We start from the raw sequence: 24,985 nt of genomic DNA on the forward strand, positions 1-24,985 counted from the left end.
TGGAGAGGGGAGAGGATGTCGAAGTGGGGCTTTGGGAAGGTGAGGGGTAGGACAGATGTCGGGGAGTATCAGGGGCATTTCAGACAGCAGGAGGCTGTGAGGGCATCGTGGGCATGGCTAGGAGCTCTCACTCTGCACCTTTCATTGCCCACCCTCTCTAAGAGTTCATGCCACTTCCCTCATTTCCTCTGACAACTCCTCTGTTCAAATAATTAGCTACGCTGGTGAGCGCTTGCTGTAATGCAGTCCTACTGTTCTTGCCTTCAACAGTCATCAGTAACGTGAAAGCACATCCGTGTAGCACAGAGCACTGAAAATCAGCTTGTTGAAGCCAACAAAATGCTTGGACAAGAGAAAGTTGTGTATACAGTTTATTACACATGTATACACACTTATGTCTCTTGGTATCCCACTCTGAGTTATGCTGGTGTCTCCACAGAGGAGGCAGAAGGATTTCCTCTGAACTTCGTCATCCTGATGGCTATGGTCCCGCTGGCACCAGCTTGTCTCTCGCTCCGTCCCACTCCACGCGTGTTCATTCCTGTCAGAAAGTAGCTAGATCACTGTGGAAAAAAATACCCATGCAGCTTTGTTCCTCTTGGAGAGGGGGTACTTACTATGCCAGCAGCTTCAAGTGCCTTCCTGAAGTTCAGGTCAGAGCACCTAATTTCAGATGCTTCCGTTCCTTATACAGTTAATGAAGCACTTTCAAAGAGCAATTTAGACAACCTGAGTTACATGTCTAATGAAGATGATACTTTTTAGATTCAACAAATTGGATGATAGTGTAGAAGTACATAAACATGGAGGAAATAAAAGTATATAATGAATGGGGGAAAATTAATAGGAGAACAACTGTATTGATGTTAGAGTGCCATACTTTTTGTAGTATTCATAGCGTTAGTACCTAGATTTTTTATATACTTATGAATTAAATCTCACAGCATTCATGGGAAGTATTATTTCCTTTATGGAATGGAAATTGGAACATGGTGAGGTTAATTTATGTGTGAAGCACGAGAAAGAGGTCCATGAACAGGACATGGATGTCTTAAGTCTTGGTCCAGACTGGTTAATGTAAGATTAAGGGACAGATGATAACACGAGATAGAGGAAAATAAATGCTTTCTCTGTTGCTACGGTTTCATTAGTCATCTTTTTTTCTTCTTGAAAAGGTGCTAACTGATCACAAAATAAGTTGTGGTTACAAAAGGAACACTGCAACTTACTACACAACTCCAGCAATACAAAAACACCTTAATGTGTGGGAAATGTGGCCAGAAGGCCAACCGTATCCTGGGCTGCATCAAAAGAAGTGTGGCCAGCAGGTCAAAGGAGGTGATTCTGCCCCTCTACTCCACTCTCGTGAGACCCCACCTGGAGTACTGCATACAGCTCTGGAGTCCCCAGCATTAGAAGCTCATGGACCTGCTGGAGCGTGTCCAGAGGAGAGCCACGAGGATGATCCCGAGGGCTGGAGCACCTCCCCTACGGGGAGAGGCTGAAAGAGTTGGGGCTGTTCAGCCTGCAGAAGAGAAGGCTCCAGGGAGATCTTATTGCGGCCTTCCAGTACCTAAAGGGGGCCTACAGGAGAGCTGGGGAAGGACTTTTTACTAGGGCATGTAGTGATAGGATGAGGGGGAATGGCTTTAAACTGGAAGAGGGCAGGTTCACATTGAACATTAGGAAGAAGTTTTTCACTTTGAGGGTGGTCAAGGCCCTGGAAGAGGTTGCTCAGAGAGGTTGTTGAGGCCCCATCCCTGGAGGTGTTCAAGGCCAGGCTGGACGTGTCCTTGTGCAACCTGGTCTAGTGGGAGGTGTCCCTGCCTATGGCAGGGGGGTTGGAATTCAACGATCTTCAAGGTCCTTTCCAACCTAAACCATTCCATGATTCTATGAAATGTGCTGCAATTTTAATGACTTCCCATACTGCTATAGTAGCTTGTGATTGGCCGTTCACCTGGGATATGGAAAGCTGCAGATCATTTCCTTGGCATGAATAAACCAGAATAGGGACTTAGTCAGTTGGGTTTTCATGTCTGATTTGGTGTACCTGAACCAGGGAGCTCTCCTCTGCTTTTGCAAGCATTGTGGTGGCTACTGCTGGTCAGAGGAAAGACTTAGAGCTGCTTTGGTAATTAGCACTTTCATTAGGATGCACACTGCATCCCCACAGCCACATACCAGCCCTGAACTGTGAACACAGTCATTCCTGTGCTGTTGTTAATCATTCTTCCTGCTCAGGTGTCCAAAAAGGTGTTTTAACAGATGTTCCTTCCTCTCCCTGCTGGCTAGTTGGATCAATCTGTGGTCTCTGCTTGCTGCCAGGCTTCAGGTCATGTGCAAAATATTATTATATGGTTAACGTTGGCTGAGATGAAAACTATATGACTAGATGCGTCAAACCCAAAACAGCGGGTTTAGCCATTGTGATGCACTGCTGAAGCATGTAGAGCATATCCCAACATGCAGATTCATGTGCATAACTGACAGTGACCCCTCACGTTGGTCTCTGTGCTGGAGAGTGTCTGGATCTGGATCATGACACTGTAATTCTGTATGCTGGAGTAACTGCCCCACGGTTCGATAATATCGAGCAAAGTACTCTTTCAGCGTGAAAAGACAAGACAGGGTATCCCATACCCTAATAATTCTGAAAACATTAAGCAGTGTGGAGTTAATACTTCTCGGGGCCTTGCCATGGGAATTTTCTGGCTGTGGCCCAGACTACAGATAATTAATTATGTCAGTGAAAGGCTCTGGTGGCCTGTTTTCTTCAGAAAAAAAGTGACATCATCCATGGAGCTCTCTGGCAATAAAGCAGAACAAAGCTGTGTGGGCAGGAAATAACAGACAGATGTCTTCTAGTGCTCATTTGATCTGTTTCGAAGCTTGCTGTAAGAAGTAATACATTGCTCAGTGCTGCTTCTCCTCAGCTCTGCAATATTTAGCATGGACTTTTCTAAACATAAGAGGCCAAATTAATCTCTGATGTAATTCTTCTGGAGCCACTTCAGAGCATTTGTGCAGTGGATGAGCTGGTCTATCATGTGCCTCTCCTCCAGTATTGATTTTAGGAAGACTTTCTATGTTATCACAGTAAGATAAAGCACAACAAAATGAAATACACTGTAAAGCTCCAAAGCCTTCATACAAGGCTAGAAAGTTCTGTACAGTGTGGAGAAGACAGGACAATTCTGTTTCATATCCCCAGACATGAAGGATCGCTTGCATTTCCAGATATATTTCACTAAACTTTTTACAAAACCAACAATGGTCACTTTTCACCACTGAAGTCACCTCTTTACCTCCAAAGTAAATCAAGTACATAAACCCGAGTCCAGAAATGTTAAAAGAAATTTGTGCAAGTGAATTCCACAGTTTCAGGTATTAGGAAATTAAGCTAAGATGAAAGGCAAGAGAAAGACTCTGCTGTACATAGTCTTCCTTGCAAGAAAAACTATGTATACATGACGTTAGCCAGCATTTTGCATGGCAAGAATCACTGAGTGAGTGATATAAGCAAGGCTACTTCAGATATCTGGTATAGGAAAGAAAAATATTTCCTCAGTTTTTAGCAAAAAGGAGCTTTGTGTGATGCAATATGCAGTAGAGCATCTAAACTCCCAGCTTCAAAGCATGCTTTGTACACTAAGTACACCTGAACTGGAAGACAAATTGTTACCCAGTCCTTGTAGTGGTATGTAGGGATAGATTGAGGAATCAGGCCTTTAGCAAAAGTGTCATTCCAGCAAGCAGGGATAGTTTTTATTACTTTCTCTAATCATATTCATAACAACATGACACAAAATGAAGAAAGTGCACTTTCCTTTTAATTATTTGAATTTCCTCCTAAGGTACGAAAAGAAGGGAAGTTGCTAAGTTTAAACATGGATTAGTAGATTAGTGTTAAGCAAGTTTTGCAGATACAGTTTTTCAAATACACCTGCTTGAAGATGCAGTCTTCATGAAAGTAAACTAAATGAACACGATATTCACTCTCTGAGGTCTCTAATGGGAATTCTCAGAGACAAGACTATTCCTGCTCTGGCAGCAACACAGCATGATCTTGTCCTGGATAGTGCAGAAAGTAGTGTGAGAACACCCTCCTGATTTCCCTCAGAAGGATGCCTTGAGTGTGATGTTTGTTAGCTCTAGGTGAAAGATTTGTAAAGTCTACTGGAGTTTAGGAAATCAGCCGCTGGTAAGATCACAACATTACATGGAGAACCTGTGACCTTATCTAGTTTCTGATGCAGTACAGAGCAGCTGTTGCACTATAAATAACCTGAACTGTGTGAAATGCAAGTAACAACACCACAAGTAGAAGGAAGGGTTCCTGTGTGTGGTTTGACAATTATTTCTTGCCGTTAATCACTAGCAAGACAAATGTGACTTCATAAACATTGAACCTCTATTACTTGATGCATTCACTTGTGCAGGCATAACAAAGTGTCATAACAATTAGAAAATAGTCAAAAGCTGGAAATATCAGGTCTTCAAATATAGCATTTCCTGCTCTTGCTCCTGAATTTTCAAAAATTACTTTCAGCTAATCAAGAGGATTGTCATCATATTATTGAAGCATTTAGATTGCTCTGAAGTAGTTAGATGTATTTTAGATGGCTCCAAACATGGAGCTATGAAGGAAATAGTTACTGGTAACTGATTTAAAGAGAGGCACATTGTGAATTTGCAGGAAGGCGACTTACAAAAAAAATACAAGAAAAAAGTTTAGGAGATGTACTGGCAAAACATCTTCAATTGGATTTTACTCTCATCTGACAGTGATTACTTTGACTCCATTCAGCCCATCTTGAATACAACTGATTATTTTTTTTTCCGATTTACTAGATGCCTTACATGAAACGAGTTTGATCAGCTCAGTCCCATTTCCCAGGTGACAAATGGGCTGCGGCAAATATTCCCTGTTTAGTGGGTGCTGAGTTTTGTTAGCAGTCTCACGGGAGAGGCCAAAGACTGTGGGAATGGGGAGAGAGGGCTGTAGTAAATTGGCAGGGCAGGGCACGAGGAGGAAGCACGTTCGAATGCCGGGCTTGTGTAACAGTATTTCCATTGACCAAGAATTTGGTTGCTAGGCTGCCGGTCCCCTTTTACAAGCAGCAGAATCATGCTATTGTTTCCTAAATGGTTTCAGTTTTATACAGGGACCTCTTTACATCCTTTCTATATCATTTAAATATTTTACTAGGCACGTAGTAAAGCCGGGTTTGGAACTCAGACCCCTGCTCTGCTCAAGCCAGCGAGCAAAAGAAAGCCCTTCTCTTTTATTCTGCCAAAGAGTGAGTATTTCAGGGTAACCCTGCAAAGAGTGGCCTTCCAGCCGGGTGGCTAACATGCTCTCCTGAGGGGAGGGGAGCATTGTCTTGGGGAATTCATATTTGCCAGGTAGAAACGCAGACAGCACATGTTAAGTAAGTCCACTAATCACTGGGTAGTAGAGAGGAAGTAAAGAAGAGCAGGCAAAGCTGTGCAGGACAGCAGTGATCCATGGCACTTCAGGTCCTCCATGGACATAAGATCTGAGGCCAGCAGCCTTTAGAATTTGGCACCTCCAGTAAGCATAAAACAAGGCTTATATACAGTTCAACTTTGCAGTTCCTCTATCAGCAGGGACAGCTGAAGGAGTTAACCGAGTACTGTGTCCAGTTCTAGTCCCCACAATTCAACAAAGATGCAGACAGGCTGGAGAAGGTCCGAAGGAAGGACATGAAGATGATCAAAAGGCTGGAGAACCTGCCCCATGAGGAAAGACTGAAGGAATTTGGTCTTTAGTCCCTAGAGAAGAGAAGGCTGGGGGGGACCTCATCACAGCATTCCAGTACTTAAAGGGCAGCTACGAGGAAGATGGAGGCTCTCGCTTCACAAGGAGACACATAGAGAAGACAATGGGCATGGGGTACAAATTGCACCAGGAGAGGTTTCATCTCAACATAACAAAGAAATTTTTTACAGAGGGAACAATCAATCACAGCAACAACCTCCCCATGGATGTTGATGTGGTCCCCATTGATGTGGATGTGGTCCCCATCACTGGAAGTTTTCAAGGACAGGGTGCTAGATAATCTCATTTAGACTTCCTTTCCCACAAAAAGTTGGACCAGATGATCTTTTGAGGTCCCTTCCAATGTGGGCTGTTCTATGGTTCTGTGAGTTTGATGGACAGGGAGTCTCTAAGCAGGCTTTGCTCCTGGAAAAAATGACTGTGGAAAAATACCGCTCAACATATCTGGCTTTCTGTGTTTCTTGCCTTGAGAGTATTTAAGCTCAACATGAGCCAGCGGCGTGCGATCGCAGCCCAGAAGGCCAACCATAGCCTGAGCTGCATCAAGTGTGGCCAGCAGGTCAAAGGAGGTGATTCTGCCCCTCTACTCCACTCTCGTGAGACCCCACCTGGAGTACTGCATACAGCTCTGGAGTCCCCAACATAAGAACGACATGGACCTGCTGGAGCGTGTCCAGAGGAGAGCCACGAGGATGATCTGACGGCTGGAGCACCTCTCCTATGAGGAGAGGCTGAAAGAGTTGGGGCTGTTCAGCCTGGAGAAGAGAAGGCTCCAGGGAGTTCTTATTGTGGCCTTCCAGTACCTAAAGGGGGCCTACAGGAGAGCTGGGGAAGGACTTTTTACTAGGGCATGTAGCAATAGAACGAGGGGGAATGGCTTTAAACTGGAAGAGGGCAGGTTCACATTGAACATTAGGAAGAAGTTTTTCACTGTGAGGGTGGTCAAGGCCCTGGAAGAGTTTGCCCAGAGAGGTTGTTGAGGCCCCATCCCCAGAGGTGTTCAAGGCCAGGCTGGATGTGGCCTTGTGCAACCTGGTCTAGTGGGAGGTGTCCCTGCCTATGGCAGGGGGGTTGGAACTCGATGATCTTCAAGGTCCTTTCCAACCTAAACCATTCTATGATTCTATGATTTCTAAGAGGTAAAAGTGACCTCTTCATTAATCTGTCTTCATTGCTCCTACTTTTACAGAATCGGGTACTTAGGAGCACTTTATTAACACAAAAGTCTGTTTATTTTCAAGAACCCACAATATGAACAGTATAGATAGATAGTTAGCTTGGAGTTTTCTATAGTACAATTTAAGTAATGAAAAAACAGTAAAAGTATGTGTTTTCTAAATTCTCTATTTTGACTTTAAAGAGCTTCTCTGACTAATTGCAGTCTTCTGGACTTATGCAAATAACTTTCATTGTGTTACAAGCTGTTGCAATATGTGGTCTTCTCATGCCTGAATATTCTCTCTCATCAGAGCACCAACAAAACAACAAAAAAGGACTGGAGAGATGGCTTTCCTGTGCCAAACACCATGTTTCTTCAACCAAAACAGCTAACAACTTTCCTCTGGGATTTATATACAAGTTTATTTCCAATTTGAAATCTCTTCCTTGTGTTTGTCTCCTAGCTTATGATTTATGCTAAACACCATTGTGTTTTGAGACAAGGGAGGCACCTACAGTAGATGTCCATCAATAAAAACAGCTTGCCAGTGTGGTTCCCTCTTCTTAGCAAGGACCCCCCACTTTGAGCCTCTTGTACCTCTTCCCAGGCACATGTGTTGAACAAGCCCAAGTGTTCCTCCACAGGATTGTTCTGACTTGTTGTCTGAAAATGGTCTGCATCCTGCAGTTTAATATCACGATAGTTGTTCACTATACATTGAAAGAAAACCTCTACACGTAAGCTCTCTAGTTGTTTCAGTAGAAAATTAGTCATCTGGAAGAAACATGAAATCACAAGTTACACAGGCCTGCTGTTTCAGCTCCTTCCCTCTACATTTATCCAAAGGAGTTTCGGAGAGACTAACTGGAGTTTGCAAATCCTGAGGCTGATGAGAGGTTAGGATGTTGCCTGGACCCCTCTCTGACCTAGGCTAGCTGCACTTCAGAATCTTCCTGTGCTGGGGATTGTTGCTGACCAAATAAAAAGCAAATTTCTCTCCAGTTTATTATTAGCACAAGGCCCCTTTTTTGATCCAATGCTTCCTAGCAACCTGAGTGTCTGTTTGCGAGTTTGCTTTTCACAAACTGTTATCATAAGTCCATGGAAACAGAGTACTTGGTGAATTAGCCGATACCCTTGAAATGATAACGATAGGAGCAGTGGCCAAACCCAGAAAAGGCAGAAGGCACCTTGCCATGCTAATGCGATCCAGAGCCCGAGTGTCTGCAGTGCATGGGGTGCCCAAGAAGGGGGACGCGAGAGGGGAGCTGCCTGCGCCCTGGGAATGGTGCCACCCAGCCTCTCCCCCAGGCTGGGTACCGGCCCCTTGGGCTGCGGTGAAGGGTTTTCAGGGCTGACAACCCTGCTCTGTCCTCTGGAGCTAAGCGTGTCACTGTTTCCTTTTAAAGACAAAGCCATGAATAAAGGTTTCCTTCAAAGCTCTTACCTGAGCTTGGGTACCTTCTTTCCTGCTTGGGGTGCCGGTTCTTCCATTCAGTATCATCTGCTCCCCTGGTTTGGCTCCCGCTGGCTCTTGGAGGACCCAAACCCACAGCTTCCAGAAACCTTTCTTAGCTGGCAGCTTATAAGCTCTTTCAGGGACTCTCATTTTCCCCTGCTTAATTTGCTCCATTTTAATCACTAATGATTAAACACTAATGAGGCTGGAAGGAAAGTATGCACAGCAGTGTACAACTGGACAGGGGCTGGGGCACTCGCTAGGAAGAGCAGCGTTCGGTCCCTCCGTCAGCTCTTACTGTATTAAATAACCATTGCAGGGACTGGAGTCCAGCTCTTTGCTCTCCCAAGTCACCGTGTTAAATCACCAAGGCCGAGGTGTCTCTGTTTGCTCTGTCAATGTTTAATTATGCCGTCCCGGGCCTGACAGCTTCAACAGGAGAGAATGAATTCATCCTCCTCCCCTCCCGAATAGCCTAGGGTTGGGGTCCTTGGTCCATAGGGTGGAAAGGGACTGCCCCCTCATCCTGCGGTTTTGGGTGCCCCCTTTGCACAGTGCTTTCCCCAAGCACGCCTGGGGCACAGGGCACCTCCTGCGAGGCACACAGCAGGACAGGGAATTCCTTCATTGGGGCAGGACGCAGGTACAGCCCAAAAGCTGTCTCTTCCTAAAAAGGCCTAAGACAACACGTCATAAAATGGTGACATTTATAAATACTCTACAACTCCAGCGTTATCCTTTTTAAGGCCTTTTTTTTTTTCGATATAGAAGCATTGGCTTCATAGTAGCTAAGGCAGCAAGATAACTGTTGTTTCCACAGGGATATAAAGATGATATATTCTCGAACCTGTCTAAAACTTTCCTAAAATAACATTTTTCCTATACTGAGAGTGGCATATTCTCAGGACGTGGTGTAGTGAGGTGTACAGGCTCTCTTGGCACTCTTTGGGACTAACCCACATAATTAACTTGTAGTTTTGACATCCATGAGTGATGCACCTTTCCCAAGCTCATGCTGAAAAAAGATTAATACCAATCTAGTCTGTATTTTATACCTTGCAGACTCGTGCACAGCTTTTACTTGATGTTACAAAATGTACAGTGTAAGCTTCTACAGCTAGCTGTTTATAAATGGGCTAGTCCTCAATTGGGTGGCATGATCTTTTCCTGAAGTTCATTTTTTGTTTTATTTTCACGTTACTCTATTTTATTAAAAAAAAAAAAAAAAGAAAGATTAAAGGGTCTTTGCCATTTCCTGAAATTATTTCCTCACTCGTTTTAAAAAGAAGGTGGTTTTGTAGAGCTGTGATGCCTCTGTGGTTTTGGGTAAAGATTTAAGATTTGCTACAGGGATAATACAGAATGCCGTTATGAACACTGTGGAAAAGCATGAAGCATTGGTCAGTTCATAAATCCTAAAAAGTCATTGCTTACATAGGGGCAGGATTTGTAAGGGTTTTTTCCTGAACTATCTGAACCTTTCCTTAGCCCTTAATTTGCTTCCTAAGCTCACATGGGTTGAGTTCCAGAAGGGCAGGCGAGAGAAAAAAGGTACTTCTGCTCTCCATCCCTTTGGGCTTGTGGGAGAAATGGGAAAATCTGGGAAAATCCTTCGTGCCCACCAAAAACTTGTACCTTTTACACCCCCGCCCTGGATCGTGGCCTTCTAAACCTGCCTTGAAGGACAAGCAAGTTCCCTGCCCCCATTTTACAGATGGTTTAACAGCTGTTGGCAAGCATCAGTAGAAACAGAGCTTGGGATTAAGAGTTTGTCCACAGCATAGCCCTAAAATGCCCCTTCTTCATAGCCAGGTGGCCTTGCAGAGCAGTCTCATCATGCCCAGATGCCTGCTCGTGCTGCCTGAAACTGAGGGCTCCTGCCCAGGGCAGGGAGCAGGACTTGGGACCCGCACCCCCCTCGGCCACAGGAGCACCACTGCTCCCAGGTACCCCCCCGGCTTTGGCGTCAGCAGCACTCCTCCACTGCTGGGAGACTGCTCAGCATCTTCGGGTCTGCCGCCAGTTACGCCAGTTAGCTGGGGTCTGCAACATGTCTAGGGTTTTGTTTAAACAAACAAGTGTTAGAAAACTATATTTTAAGAGCTGCTTGAAGAAAACATTTAGTCACAAAGTCAGGTAGGGAACGACGAGGAAATGCTGGATTCGAGGCTGTCTGAGAAATACTAATTCAGCGTACTTGTGCTTCGTGTTCTATTCATGTCCTTACCCCCGTCAGGGAACAGCATGGGCAGTGAATAAGAGGAAGGATATGAAGAGTAATGAAGTTCCCTGGCTATATTTGCAACCCAGATAAAAATTAATAGCATTCAAATGTAACAACAGGCAGGAATAGATTAATTAATGCCTACAAGGATGACGTTTGGATTGTGTAGATCACGTTTACTCTGATATGTCCCGAAGACTTTTACATTTGCATTGGCAGCCCGGCATTCTTCTAATTTATTTTATTTTTGTGTATGCAGTCTGTATGTATGAAATGCCCCTATTTTCAAATAGGTTGGCTTATGGTACTGATTTGCTATGTTACAGGCAAGGGAGGATGTGATCCACATGCTGAAGACAGAGAAAACCAAACCTGAAGTTTTAGAAGCTCATTATGGGTCTGCAGCTCCAGAGAACGTGCTCCGAGTGCTACACAGGGACGCCATCCTTGCCCAAGAAAAGTCTATAGGGGAAGACGTCTATGAGAAACCAATTTCAGAGGTAATAACTTCTTGATTTACACCATTATGTCTGTGCAGGGCGAATCCTAACCAGAAGTGAGACTTCACGTACTTCGCATGTGTGCAAAACACACAAGAGGATAATACAGTGCTTGTACAAATGACAAGAAATTGAAGAAGAATTGAATATTCTTGTTCACTCGATCACAGGATAAATTGTAAGCAAAATCACTGGGTTTGAACATGAACAATAGAGAGCTTTTATGCTCTTTAGGGCTGGTGCCATTAAGCGAGAACAAAATCTTTGGGTGTTACATTTCTGTTTTTTAAATTCCTTTCAATTGTAGGCTCCAACTTCTACTGCTCACAGCACTGGTAAGCACTCTCTGATTTTCTTGGCATACTAAAGCAATATCATTTGGGTAGTTAGGAAAAGATGACCTTCAGAGATTGACTTTGACAATATTTATGGGATTATAAATACATAATCATTTTACGTCACTTAAGCTCTAGGACTGCAAAGTCAGTTCAGCCCCTAAAGGAGACTTGTAGGACTTGATTCCTTGCTTTAAAATCTAAGAAATAAATGAATGTAGAATAGACCTGGGAATATCTGAGGCCAGTGTGAACGCCAAAATAAGCAGCCACTGCTCATGTTTATAATTTCATAACAGTCCAGGGCATGGAGAAAGAGCACGCAACAACGTCCAATATAATATACTGTAGTGCCTGTCCAAATCTTCATAGTTCCTCCTATTAGAATATTTAATTTTTTCACCAGGAATTTTGCCTACCACGGGATACCTTTATACTGTGTATTCTCATTGAAGCATCTTCTGGAATTTTTGGGATAATAGCAAATAAGGAAAGCAAACATTAGCATGTGGGACCGTGTGTGAAATACTGTTTAGCAACATTAAAAGAGTTTGGCAGGGCTTTTTGTCTGAAGAAGTTGATAATTTGATGGGGACCTCATTGTAAAACTTTTGTCGTGTGTAGGTCAACTGGGGTTATGTTGGAGCTAAAACAGGACGATGACAAAATTTCATGAGTGCAAAAGACCTGCTCTCAAAGGCTGAATCCAACCTGGCCCCTTTTTGACTGTTTGACTGTCATGGTCAACTTCTGAAGAGCAAATCACCATGGTCCTCCTGCTCTCTTATGTCCCTCCAGTTGCGGAGACACCCTGTGAAACAGCAACTTCCCAGAATAGCTGGGGCAGAGGAAGATGCTGTTCCCACAAAGGCCGGGGCTGGGGATGGGCAGAGCAGGCTCTGCCAGCGGCCGTGCCAGGGGCAGGCAAGCAGAGAAGCGCCAGGGCTGCGGGCTGCTTTGGTGGGGAGAAGGATGGAGTTTGTCATCTGCTCTCAAGGAACAGTGAAAGAAGGAACATTGAGTAGCTGTGGTGGCTTTGGTGTGCCATGGCAACTTTTCAGACACACCTTCCCGGCCTTAGTGTTTATTTGAATAATAATTGGCATATTAAATTAATTAAAAACAAAACAAAACAAAACAAAACAAAAACCAGGAGACAAAAAAGGTAAAGTGTTGATAATAAAGAACGAGAAATTTCTGTCAAAAAACAGGCTGAGGGGAAAACCCTAAGGCTTATAACGAGATGTATTTGGTAATGTAAACCTGAATCTACGCTGAACCTAACTTTTAGCTCAGCAGTCCTACAGGTGTGTTGAAGATGCATAGCTTAAATTTCAGCCTTGATTTTACACCTTACACTCCACGTGTAGGTGTCTGGTCCCCATATAAGTGCATGAACTCAGGCTCCCGGGGTCCGAGGGCATGTATTCTGCCCTGGCATTTGCTATAGCTTTTCCCATGTGAAATGAGAAAAGTGTGCACAGCACCTCACCACAGGGAAAATTCTGCACTGCAACAATATCATTTGTTACCCTAAAACTAAGCGAAGTTCTGTCCTCTGTGTATGTGAGAACTGTGCAAACGTTTATTGCAAACACGCTGTCCAAAGAAATCATTACTTTTACAGGACAGTTACTCTTATTTCTAGTCACTGCTTTACGTAAAGCCCGAGACATAAAATTATGGGACTTGCATTTACCAAACACAACATTGTTGGTTAATAAATCAGATGAAGTAAGCAAGGAGACCTTTAAAACAGTCTATTCTCCTTTCCTACAATCCAGCTGGACAGACTTGAAGAAAAGCAGAAAGAGACATATCGGCGCATGCTGGAACAGCTCCTGTTGGCAGAAAAGTGCCATCGCCGCACAGTTTATGAGCTAGAAAATGAGAAACATAAACACACAGATTACATGAACAAGAGCGATGACTTTACCAACCTCTTGGAACAGGAGCGGGAGAGGTGAGTACCTGAGACAGTGCAAAGAGTATCCCCAGTGCTTGTCGGTTCAGCACTGACACAGTCTGGTATTTCCTGTGTTTAAATGACACTGAACTCATGTGTACACCATTTGTAAATGTCGGTCCACTCATGTTATTAGTAAGTACATTACTGTGCAAGTCTAGAGCTGGAGGAATACCATTGAATGTTCCTGTAGTGTGCGCTTGAACTAAGAAGCGAATTTGTTTTGAATTACTCAGGCCCGTTTTGGGTTCACCTCCTGGTAGCTTTTGATCAGATGTTATTTATGTTGGCTAAGGTTGGGGTTGGCTTGCTCAACTAAGAGCCACATTTTGTGAAGGACGCCGCACTGTTTGTCACAGCGGGAGGATGGGGTAAGGAAAACCACAACACACATTAGGATACTGGCACACAAGTGGTAGGGACTTTGCCATGCCCTTCACACTTAAGCTTGCAAAGTCACAAACCATTTGCATTATTTTTCATACTTTTGAAGGCGCATGCCTCAGGCAAGATCTATGTTCCCCTGGAAGAAAATATTTTTACATTTTATAAAACGTGCCCAGCCTGCAATGGACTATATCTGCAGTGTTTATCTCACAGGCTCATATGCTCCAAGTTTTGTTCTTCAAGTGGTTGTCCTCCCTGTGGGAGTAATAGGTTCTCTGAGTCTCTAAGAAAAGAAAGAGCACCTACCTTAGGTGAAGAATGAACACTCAGTAACAGCCTCAGTTTTTCAATATGAAATTTCCATGCTCATACCAAACTGCTCAAAATCAATCTGCAATGTTTTGTTTTGGTTTTTTTTTTTAAAAAAAAAAAAGCTCTGAGAAAAATATTCAAGGCAAGTTCAAAGAAAAAAGGCTTTTGAGGAAACCACAGTCTGGTGGCAGACATTTGCAAAAAGCCATGAGCTAAATTGTTTAGTGTATTTCCTGAGCTCAGTTCAGCTCCAGCTTTGTGTAGGTGGCACATGAGCTACAGTTACCATATTTCCTGGTTTAATAGCTGCTGGTTTTCTGTCTCTCTGTTTTCCTGGGTTGATTGGCAAACTTTAAAGTACAAAAATGCTTCTGAATCTTAGCAATGTGATTCTCTTAGCAGAAAATAAAAAAAAAAATATTGTATTTCCCAGTGAGGAGCAATTTCACATCTGATTCTCATAGATGCCATTTTTTCCTCTGTGCTGAATATCTGCGTATGTGTGAACATGCAGGCAACTAAAATGCTACAAAAGTAAAAGTGGTATTAAAATAGCATTTACATTTGTCTTTACATTTTATATTCACTTTAATTTGACAATTGTTGCTGTCTTATTCCAGCTCAACTCATGAAGGCCACTAAATAGCCTAAGATTATGACTTGTTCTGAACCAACTTGCTTCAATTAATTGATTAAAAAGCTTTCTGTCTCACATTACTACTGCTGAGATATCAAGTCGCACCTCTGTGGGCATTTTCTCATACTCTTCCTGCTCTTTTGTGTCTTTTGAACTTCAGTTGTTCTACATTCTACAATTTTTGGAAAACCAGCAATAAAAAAAAAAGGAGAATTTGAATTTGAACTTCTATTTAAAGCAGATCTTTAAGAGCAACTAAATCTGCCGGCTTTAGTCACCAGTGCCTCTGTACTGGTGGCTGTGGGGGAAGAACTGCAGTCTTGAAGCCCTTTTGATTTATGTTGAGTGACACGAGAAACCTGATGTTTGCTATTTAATCCACTTTGTTTGTCTAAGGCACTAATGAGAAAATTCGTTTCAAGTTTAGTAGTGACCAAGCAGAGAGAACATGACATGTAGCTGAACACGGAAAGCCAAGCATGCATGTCCCCCCCTCTTCAGGGTTCTCCTCCCAGATCACTTGCAGAGCAGATTAGCAAAATCAGGATGGGCTGGAAACCACTCATTAGTGTTTAGTCTTAAATCATCTCAACTCTTCATCTTCGCATGCTAGGCGCACATGACACTGAGGCTGCACCCACATCTTTGTCGGTATTAAAAACTGGAAGTAGTATCATTTGAGGGCTATATTCATGGAGAAAGAGAGGGTAATGGGATGACTTCTCAGAAAAGCCCCACTGTGGCGATCAGCAATTGATTTTTGTCAAAAAGAAAGAGTTTGTATTGGAAAAATTAAATTGCAATAGGTTAAAACAGGCAAAAAAACCCTCCCATACTCATTTAATCTGCATGTTGGAACAGAGAACTGACCTGCCCAAAGGCATTTCTCAGGGTCCTGCATAGGCATTCTTGTTTTATAAGTACCACTTTATATATAATTTGTTTTACTGTGTTGCTTTGAGGCCTGAGGGTCATTTTATTAAGAGCTGAACAGACCTGTAGTCTCCATGAAAAAGAAAAGGGACACCGAGGTGAACTTTGCCCATCAGCCACTCTGTTGCACTTGCAGTTATAATGTTAATGAGACAGGGTGAGCCGGAGGAAGAACAGTCCTGTGGGATGGGCATCTCACAGCAGTCTGGTACAATGAGAACAGTAATAATTTCTGTCCTGGATCTAAGTAATTTAAGGAATTTCTTTCCTTACACTATTTTACCGATGTTTCCTAACCATTGTTGTCCACACCAACTTTTAGAGGCCACATCTGCTTTTGCTGTGAAAGTTTGAACAAGATAAAAAGGGAAATTCTTTAAGAGCAGAAATATGCCTCAGTTCTAATGTATTTCTAGCACTCTCTTAATGTATTTACTTTGGAATATTTTTTTACATACACTTACATGCATTATCTCTAATCCATCCACAACAACATGATATGAAAGCAAACAGTCCCTATGGGAGACTAATTATTAGGTCAGCCTTGCACAGGAAGGAAGGAAGAGGAAAAAAAGAATAATTATGCATGAAAAGTATATATAAAAAAAAAGATTGTACACAGGAATATTCAAAATGTAGACAGCTAGGAGGGGTAAATGGAGAAAGCTGGAAGGCCTGACTGTTGGTGTTGGCTCCGTAACACCAAGTACAGCTAAGCTGTAGAAAGGTTGTGGAAAAGGTTGGCTTGTTACAGGAAAAGAGTAGTGACAACCATTGGCCAGATGGAAATGAAAGAACTCTGGTACTTTTAGTAGAAGGTCCTTCTACAGACATGGTGGCTGAAATGTTTTGCAAATTTCCCTATAGTATGCTGTAGTCATATCTAAAGATGGTAATGTTTTGAAACTTAGGGACAGTATTTTCTATTTTTACCATTCAACCAAAGTTCCCCCTTTCCACACTTGCTCACCTCAGCTGCTGTTCTTGTAACATCAAGTTCTCCTTGGGTGTCTCCTATCCCCGGGAGTGCAGCCATCTTCCTGGAGCCTCCTGACGTGGCTGAGGAACAAGGAGAGCTGGAGGCCCCCAGGCCCCCTCAGAGACCTTTGGTGGCAGACAGTGAGGTGAGGATTCTCTGGTCTGGCAGGTGGAGAATGAAGGGTCTGACTGGAGCTGCACTGACAATGTGGCTTGCAGTGGACACCTGAAGAGCAGGAGACCAAGCAGCAGCAGCTGCAATGGTAGAATTAGTCCTCCTGGCACAGACACCCCCTTGAGCTTCAGCCACGCTTTGGGGGGTGAGGTGGTGGTGTGAGCTCGGGCACCAGCTGAGCTGTCTGCAGCTGAACCAGCTATTGGTACCCCCTTGCCCCAGAGAGCAGTTATGGGTTGAGAAATCCAGAATTTATTGTCATTTAGACAATTATTCTACCAGCCAATGACTCCTCCCCACCCAGGAAGGGGAATCAGCAAAACCCAAGGAAACATGAGGGTTGAAATATAAATAGATTTGATAGAATAAGACTAAATAGTTAACATTAATAATACTAAAGAACCAATATTGATCCAAATACCAATATAAAACATTACAAGGATTATACTCAGCCAATTGTATCAGTAGGAAGCAGTGCTCTCCCAGCAGTGGACAGCAAATGTCGGCCGCTACGGGCGCTACGGCTTCGGGAGGAATGGAAGGCCTTGGGGGATCAGCACCGGGGCAAGAAGTTCTCAGGATGGCAGCCATCAAGGGAGAGAGAGCACTTTGCAGCGAACTTTCTAATTTATATCGAATGTGACATTGATGGTATGAAATAACCCTGTTGGCCAGCTTGGGTCAAGTGCCCGGGTCTCGCTCCTCCTCATCTCTGCACCAGGCAAGCTCAAAAACAGTGAGACCTTGAAACCCACATACCATAGCTGGCTATAAAGTAAATATTTTCACAAATTCAGACACTAGAGTCTTCTAAAAGTGCAGTTTTCCCAGGAATTAGAAGAGAAATTAGTCCTGTGTCGCTGAAACCAGGACAAAAGCTCTTGTGCAAAGCAAGCTTAACGTGAAGTGGTACTTGGTTGTTCTCTGTTCTGGCCAGTCCCAACCCTCTTGCCTTTAGTGAACTTGGGGGGAGGGGGGGAAGGAGAGAAGGGGGGGAAGAAATCTTTAGGATCAATTTTAAACTGTTTTATTTTATCAGGAGGGCTTTTTCTTCTTGTGGAAAAGGGGAGAGCTCTGTGTAGCCTCGGCACTGCTTCAACCTCTCGATCGACCTAGGAGATGTTTAAAATCCTGACATTTTTAGAGGTGCTAATCTCTGAACAACTTGTCTTGTACTCTTCTTTTAATCCCATTTGTTGACAGCGCATTTTGCTGCTATTAAAAGCACTGGGAAGCTCCCATTGATTTTAATGATTCAGAAACAGGCTTGTGGTGGGCACCACTGAGCCAGTCCCGCAGGAGGGATGGCAGAAACAGCCTGAAAGCCTTTAAAAATTGGGGGGAAGGAGGGAGTTTCTTTCATATGCATGGGACGTGGTTTGCGGAATAGAGGGTGCGATGTGGCAGAAAGGCTTTGTTGGAGCTCGTTAAGGGAGATCTGTGCAACTGCTTTGTGAGTAATTTGATCATTTCCAGCACCATCCCTGAGACTCTCTTACCCCACCACACAACGTGTCAGTAAATACACACCCAGTATCAAATGTAAGTTATTGTCCATATGAAAGCATCGATATTATGTTCGGTCACATTTTATTGTAAGACTCCACAGAAGTGATGAGGATTTTAAATTGGCTCTTGCTTTCCTTGCTGCAGCTTCAAATTATTCTTTACAACCACAGCGACAGCGTTCCCGGTGCACTGAGGCATTTCACATTTTCCTCAAAGGCAAGGCCGAGGATTCAGTCTGTACTTCCTAAGCAGTGCCCTGCTAAATCTGGTTTTAGTTAAACCCTCTTTTTGAAGTACATGGCCATAATTAGATCTGCTTAGAGGAGACAGCAGGACTGTGACCCCAGATCTTTCCTGCACAAAGTTTCCTTTCAGTCTTCACGTAAAATTGTCTCCTCTCTGCCTCCCCCATCGCAGCACCCCCAGCAAGGAATGCACTGGCAAGTCCCTCGGAGGTCTGTGATAATACATTCCTCTCAGCTTCGGTCATCCTGGCACCGAGATGCTCTTGGCTGCTCTGCTGGTGATGTAATTCTGGGCCCGCATCACCTGCAAAGGAAACCGATCTGCGAGCAATAAAGCACACAGCCGTCTTGAAACACAAATGGGAGTGTTGATGTTAGCAAGTTTTTTAAATCTTTTTTTTTCCCCCTTTTTGCATTATCTGCTTTTACCAAAGCTCCCCTTCTCCCTTTTCCCACGAGACGGCAGCACCAAGCCTTTCGTTGGGAAGCGCTTGGCTTTTTGTTCCCCTTTTATTTCATGGACCCAAGCAAGTGTAAAGGCTGGAGTGTGACACAGCTTGGAGGTTTTGTGTGCGTTACCTTTCCAGTTTGCATTTTCTCTTGATTTTTATGGAGATTGTAAAATAAAGAAGCTGGCAGGAAGACAGTGGGACAGAGTATCTATCAGTCAATTACTTGTTTAGAGAACGATCGAGCCAAAATTATGAAGTGTTCAGGGCTAATAAATCTCTGTGATTTACCAGTTTAAGGCCAAATTCTGTAGTAAAACAGCCCCATACAGAGATATTGGGGTGAGGTATATAGTGCAAATATATAGCACAGATTTTGGCCTGTAACTGTGTAATCTGTTGGTGATTCCTTTAAAGTCTGGAAAGTAAGTTGCTTTACAGAAAGAATTTTGCTATTTTTTTCTCCGAGAATTCTCAGCCATATTTCCACTCTGACTTTTTTTTTTCTCATATAGTGATTGCTTCTGTGTCCTGGTTTCCAAATTCTGACCCAAAAAAAGGAAAAGCCAGCCCAATGGGACTGTGGGAATTCACCACTGCCTACAGTAGTTACTCATCTTACCGCACATTACTGGCTGTAGTAGAGCACTGACTCACTCTCTGCTTTTCAGTAAGTGCATCTCTAAACTTTTAATCTTATAATGAAGAAGACAAGGGCAACAGTACAGTTTTCGTGCTTTTCTTTTAGGCTGACATATTATCTCTATGGTTTGGAAACATTGGCTATTTTCTGTCAATGTAATATATTCACAGGATCACAGATCACAAAATCTGTGGCAGTCTATTAAAAGAAATAAATGAAAAAAACTGGCAATGACAAATACCATTTTTGCACAGTTAAGTAAATCTGAAGGTCATCCATTTTGCAGGTCCTGTTTTACAGCTCTAGCTGACTGCAAGGCAGTGACTGCTCGAAGTTTATGTTTTAACTAGTGAATCTGGTCCCAAGTTCCAACAAAACGGCTCCAAAGGTAATTTAAAAATGAGAGAACAAACAGGCACCTCGGACTGCGGAGAAACAATATGAAAGTATTGCGAGTCTTACACAATGTGAGGCTTGCCATGAGCTGGGACTAATCCAAATCCATCTCTTCACACTTGGATAGTCCTCAAAACTGTCCAGTCTTTCAGTCACTTCTGGGATTATATAAAATGGCATCATGTGTTGTTTCAGCTATTCTTCCAAAATTATTTCTAAGTGGGAATCAGCTTCACAGCTCTTGAGAGAAAATTATTATACAAAACTACATGTAGTTCATTATTCCGAGCAAGTTTGCTTGCTAAAATCATCAATTCAAATGCTCCCAGGGTCAGACGGGGGGAAAAAATTACTTCATTCAAAATCTACTCACAAACCCAAACTCTGTCCAGGGTGCAATAGGTAACAATTTTAATATTTAAGGGGCCTTTGGCATGTTTCAGAGTTATTATACTACTGAAATAAATATCAATTCACGGTTCTACTGAGGCCGTCTTTTTGAGTTGCCATTTTTTTAGGCAAAGAAAACAAGAACTGAATCAGGGTCATGTAGGGAAAATTGCTTCCTCAGTCAGAAAGATTAGAAACAGGTTTCAGTTGAACTGCCAGTTTTCAGTGAATTTCTAAAAAATGTAGATAGATGCCAATTATTTATTGGCATTATAAATATATGCTAATAGGCACTCAAGCTTGAACATGTTGGATATTTGCTTTAGGTTTAAATGGAAGTTTACCTGTGCAGAGATGTACAGACTGATTAGTGAAGTATATGACTTACTATTTTGATTAATACCCTACAAATTTTCAAGACCTGTTCTGCATGGTCAGCTAACTTCCACTAAACTGTGTGAAGAACCTCAAGATGTCATCTGACTTGGGGGGTTATTCTGACTCAGTGAGCCTATATAGAAGCTTTCCTAAACCTAAACAGGTATAATGCTTTTTCCATTTTCTTTCCCAAAGAGGGTGCTAAGTGCATCCCTTCGTGTTCCTGCAGTATCTCCACCAGCAGTGGAGCATATGAATAATGAGTTTTATATTTGCATCATTTCAGTTTTCTGTTCCCACTCTTCCTGGGTAAGATTGTTCCACCTTTACAAGTCACTTTTTTACTTTCTGAGTTCTTTTCAACAAAAGGGGTAAAAATCTTCTTGTAGGACAGTGCCTGGGCATTCTAATTCCCCCAGACACAGGAATTCACTGGGCTGGGCCTGCCCATCTCCAGAAAAGTGAGGATTTTTCATTTGTGGGCTTGATGAATGGTGCCAAGCTATGGTCCTCTCTATCTGCTGCTTTTATTAAAATGAGAAAGTTGGAAATGAAATTACTTATCCAAGATGAACAAATCCTTCACTGAAATCCACATGAAACTTTTTATTTAGTGTAATGAGAGAGAAAACTGAAGCGTTGTGTTTTGTTTTGTTTTGTTTTCTTTGATAATTACATATTGCATCTTTGCTTCAGCTCTGGAACTGAAAAATCAATTGCTCACACAGCTCTGTTACACAGTTGCTTATGTTAGGGAATGATTAATAGTAACATAGCTGACTATGTAACACCCTAAAGAGAAAAGATAAAGAAATGAGCAGAAAATGAGGCTAAATTACAGCAGAGTGTCAGTAATGCTTTTCTGATGATAGCCATTATGTCATAGGTGAAAAAGTATCTCTTGGTGACAAGTATATATATCACAGGATGAAAGTTCCTGTACAGTTCCGTTTAAAATGTTTATTTTCAGAGGAACTGGAAAGGGATAGGCATATTCTCTTTCATCATTTAAATATCGGGCTTTTCCTAGATGACTTCACTTGTTTTAAAATGATGCATAGCTTTCAACATTTTTTCATTTTGCAAATGACTGGCTGGCAGGTGATGCCAGTTTCCCAAAACAAGTAGGGGCGAAACAGTGTCCGTACTGTGGGAAGGCAGGGGGGTGGTGTGGAGGACAGAGCATTGCCGCCTGCAGTTGTTGCACAGCTCACGCTTTGCGGTAATCCTACGATGGAGAAGAGCGTGTCCTGGTTTGACTGGCTCATGTCCTTACCCGACAGACCATGTGCTGTTGGTCCAGCTTGCTTTCGGTGGCAGGCACTATTGCTTTGTGCTCATCATTAGCCCACTGAGCTCTCTGCATCCAGCTTCTTTGGGTCTTGGGAAATAACTAATCCATAAAAACGCCAACCTGACGCTGGGTTTTATGAGCACAGAGCTGGCTCTGGTGCAATTCCTTTGAAGTCAGTAGAGCTTTTCTTGATTAATGGGATTAATGAGAATCTGTGTAGAAACTCTAAAGATGTTAAAAGTGTGTGTGTGTGTGTGTACCTGTAGAAGTATATATGTGCATATATAAATGTATTACATTCAGCAGTTTCTTAAGCGGAGTTACAGCTCCTGGATAAGATTTTGCTCACCAGCAAAATAACATCTCAAAAATATTTATTGCCTGTATGATTATATTTTTATATAACTTCTATATGCATTTCTGTTTATTAGAATAATAATTTATATTATTTTTACATAATTTCTACAGCCATGTAACACCTTTGTATTTTGAATTATTTTTGGTCAGCATTGCCTATTGATTCTGCCAAGGAGGCTGTAAGCTTTTCCAAACTGATTTTGCCTGTCTTTGCATGTGAGGCATCATTTGCACTTATGTCACTATAACATTTTTTTAAAAAATAGTCATTTCTGAGCAAGGATGCTCAGTGGAAGTCAACAGCTGACAACCAAATAAATACCTGATTAGCAAACAGGATGCATAAGCCCTGCAATTATTCAGAGGGCAACACAGACATGGTAGAAAGAAATTTTAAGGCAAGCAAAGGCAAGAAGAGCACCTTCTGATTCACATTTACTCACAAAACTGGCCCGGTTTCTCCTTGCTTGCTCTCCATTTGGGTACATGAGTTTTCCCTGTCCTTTCCTTTTGCCATCCAAACACTGGTGTGTTTGGATGGTGTGCAGGACATTGCCTAGGAAATGTGGTGTGCAGGCTGGTGTGCAGGACATTGCCTAGGAAAGGGGTAGGGCAAGTTGGAATTATTTCAGACTGAGGAGAGAAATAAAGCCAGGTATGCTGGTGCAAGAGGCAGCCCCCTTGCAGGTCTTCCTTCAAATGGAAGCACCTATGGCTCCCATCCTTGTGCAATGCCTGTGGTCAGCTCGTGCCTCCCCGGTCCTCAGAACAAGCCCCTTGCCATTCTATGTGTAGAGACATGTATTTCATGAGTCCCAAATAACCTCAGGTGGAGAATAATGTTCAGCTCAGGCAAGATGATGGGACTTCCAAGGATGCGCAACAGCAAGTTTGGGGAACCAAACTACAGATCTGCCCCAAAATCAGGTGCCTATGAACATTGAGATTTATGTGTGTGATGTTTTTTGGTTTGTTTGGTTTTTTTTTTTTTTTTATCTTTCCCTCTTTAAATTATTCATTAGCTACATTTCAGCAATCTATGTGAGTCTTTTTTTTGGATCCTGCTCTAAGCAACTACAAATAGGAGGTTAAAATAGCAGGCTCAAATCTCAGGAGATTCTAGCCTCTGGGTGAGTGCTGTGGGGTGTATAGTGGGGACAGCCTCTTCTATAATTCCCTCTCAATAGACCCAAATCTTCTAATACAAGCAGCACATCTAAGAATTGCATGAGCTGTAGTAATTAGCTATGTGGTAGTATAAAAGCTTGGTGTAGGTGTAGGGTTATTTTTGTTTGGTTGGTTGGTTTTTTCAGGGTTGTGGTGGGTTTTTGTCTTGTTGGTTTTTTTTTTGGGGGGGGGGGGGATGGGGGGAGATGTCCGCTTATGCTACACCTCCAGAACACAGGGGCAGAAAGCAGTAGCAAAGGTGGGGTTGTGAGATGAATGTGGTGGGCAGGTGTGTGTTCCTTTGGGTTCAGGGCAAGAGCTGAGGGTCCTGGCATGCACGTTAACAGAAATACCTTCATAGCCTTTCAGACTGACAGTTGGGACACAACATATTAGGATGTGGTGTGACAGCCAGGATTATTCAGTGCTGATGTTGTTACAATCTGTCAGTCTCTCTTTAGTTCATAAAAGCAGCTGCTTGACTGCTCTTTTACAGCATTTGAAAATTTTACTGAGGATTCATTATTTGCTGAATATGGTGCTCACAGGAAGTCATGTTTAAAAATCAAGAAGGAATCTTCATGAGGTTATTTACTTTTCTCTACTTTTATAGGTGTGTGTTGTTTTATCCTTATGTCAAGCTGTGACTGAGGTGGCCAAATAGAATATAAAACAGTGCACACATAGCCTGTATTTCTAAGAAAATCTGAGACCCTGCATTGAGGGAAATGGAGTTTTTATATTGACTCCACTTGAGCAAACTCTTGCTCTCAAGCTGCATTGCTGTTGTACAGCTGTGTGAGCTTTTCCATGCTTGACTAGCCCAATGTGTGCAATTATATGAATGATGCTACTTCCTAAAACCACATTTTAAAGCTCTTCGCTCTTTTTTTTTTTGAACCCTTCTTCCATGTTTGAGATCCTGTCATGGTGACTCCAGATAACACTGCTTGGGTTGCTTGATGCTAAAACAAAGCAGCAATTCTTTGGTGCCTGCTTTCTCTTGTTTTTCCTGCCCATTTGTTTTATTTACTCTCAAATACATTATTATTAGGAAGTCCAGAAAAGGTCAGCAGGAGTTAGAGCAATGGGGCAAGAACCGAACTGATGGAACTGGAAGGTAAAGGATGAGGAATAGCAAAGAGGCAGGATCAGGGCAAAGGATGGCAGCCACAAGACAAAGAATATGTCTTTGGACTGCAAAAGAAACTGAAAAAGGTTAGATTTAGATTAGATATTAAGAAGAAATTTTTCACTTTGAGGGTGGTGAGGCACTAGAACAGGTT

The 24,985-nt window shown here is 42.7% G+C and overlaps 1 protein-coding gene across 4 annotated transcripts in view; it reads left to right on the forward strand.

Annotated features, from left to right (window-relative positions):
* The window catches only part of FILIP1 (filamin A interacting protein 1), a 120,706-nt gene that overhangs the window by 59,783 nt on the left and 35,938 nt on the right, over nucleotides 1-24,985 (forward strand). For 3 of the 4 annotated variants that reach the window (XM_082481503.1, XM_082481504.1, XM_082481505.1), the window contains exons 3-4: nucleotides 10,975-11,148; nucleotides 13,268-13,446. In XM_082481503.1, the coding sequence (XP_082337629.1) occupies nucleotides 10,975-11,148; nucleotides 13,268-13,446 (353 nt within the window). Of the gene's footprint in view, nucleotides 1-10,974; nucleotides 11,149-13,267; nucleotides 13,447-24,985 lie in introns of those variants that run through there. The other variant, XM_082481506.1, reaches the window with a different exon arrangement.

The sequence above is a fragment of the Vanellus vanellus genome (genome assembly GCF_965231255.1).
Source record: "Vanellus vanellus genome assembly, chromosome: 3".
Taxonomy (NCBI): domain Eukaryota; kingdom Metazoa; phylum Chordata; class Aves; order Charadriiformes; family Charadriidae; genus Vanellus; species Vanellus vanellus.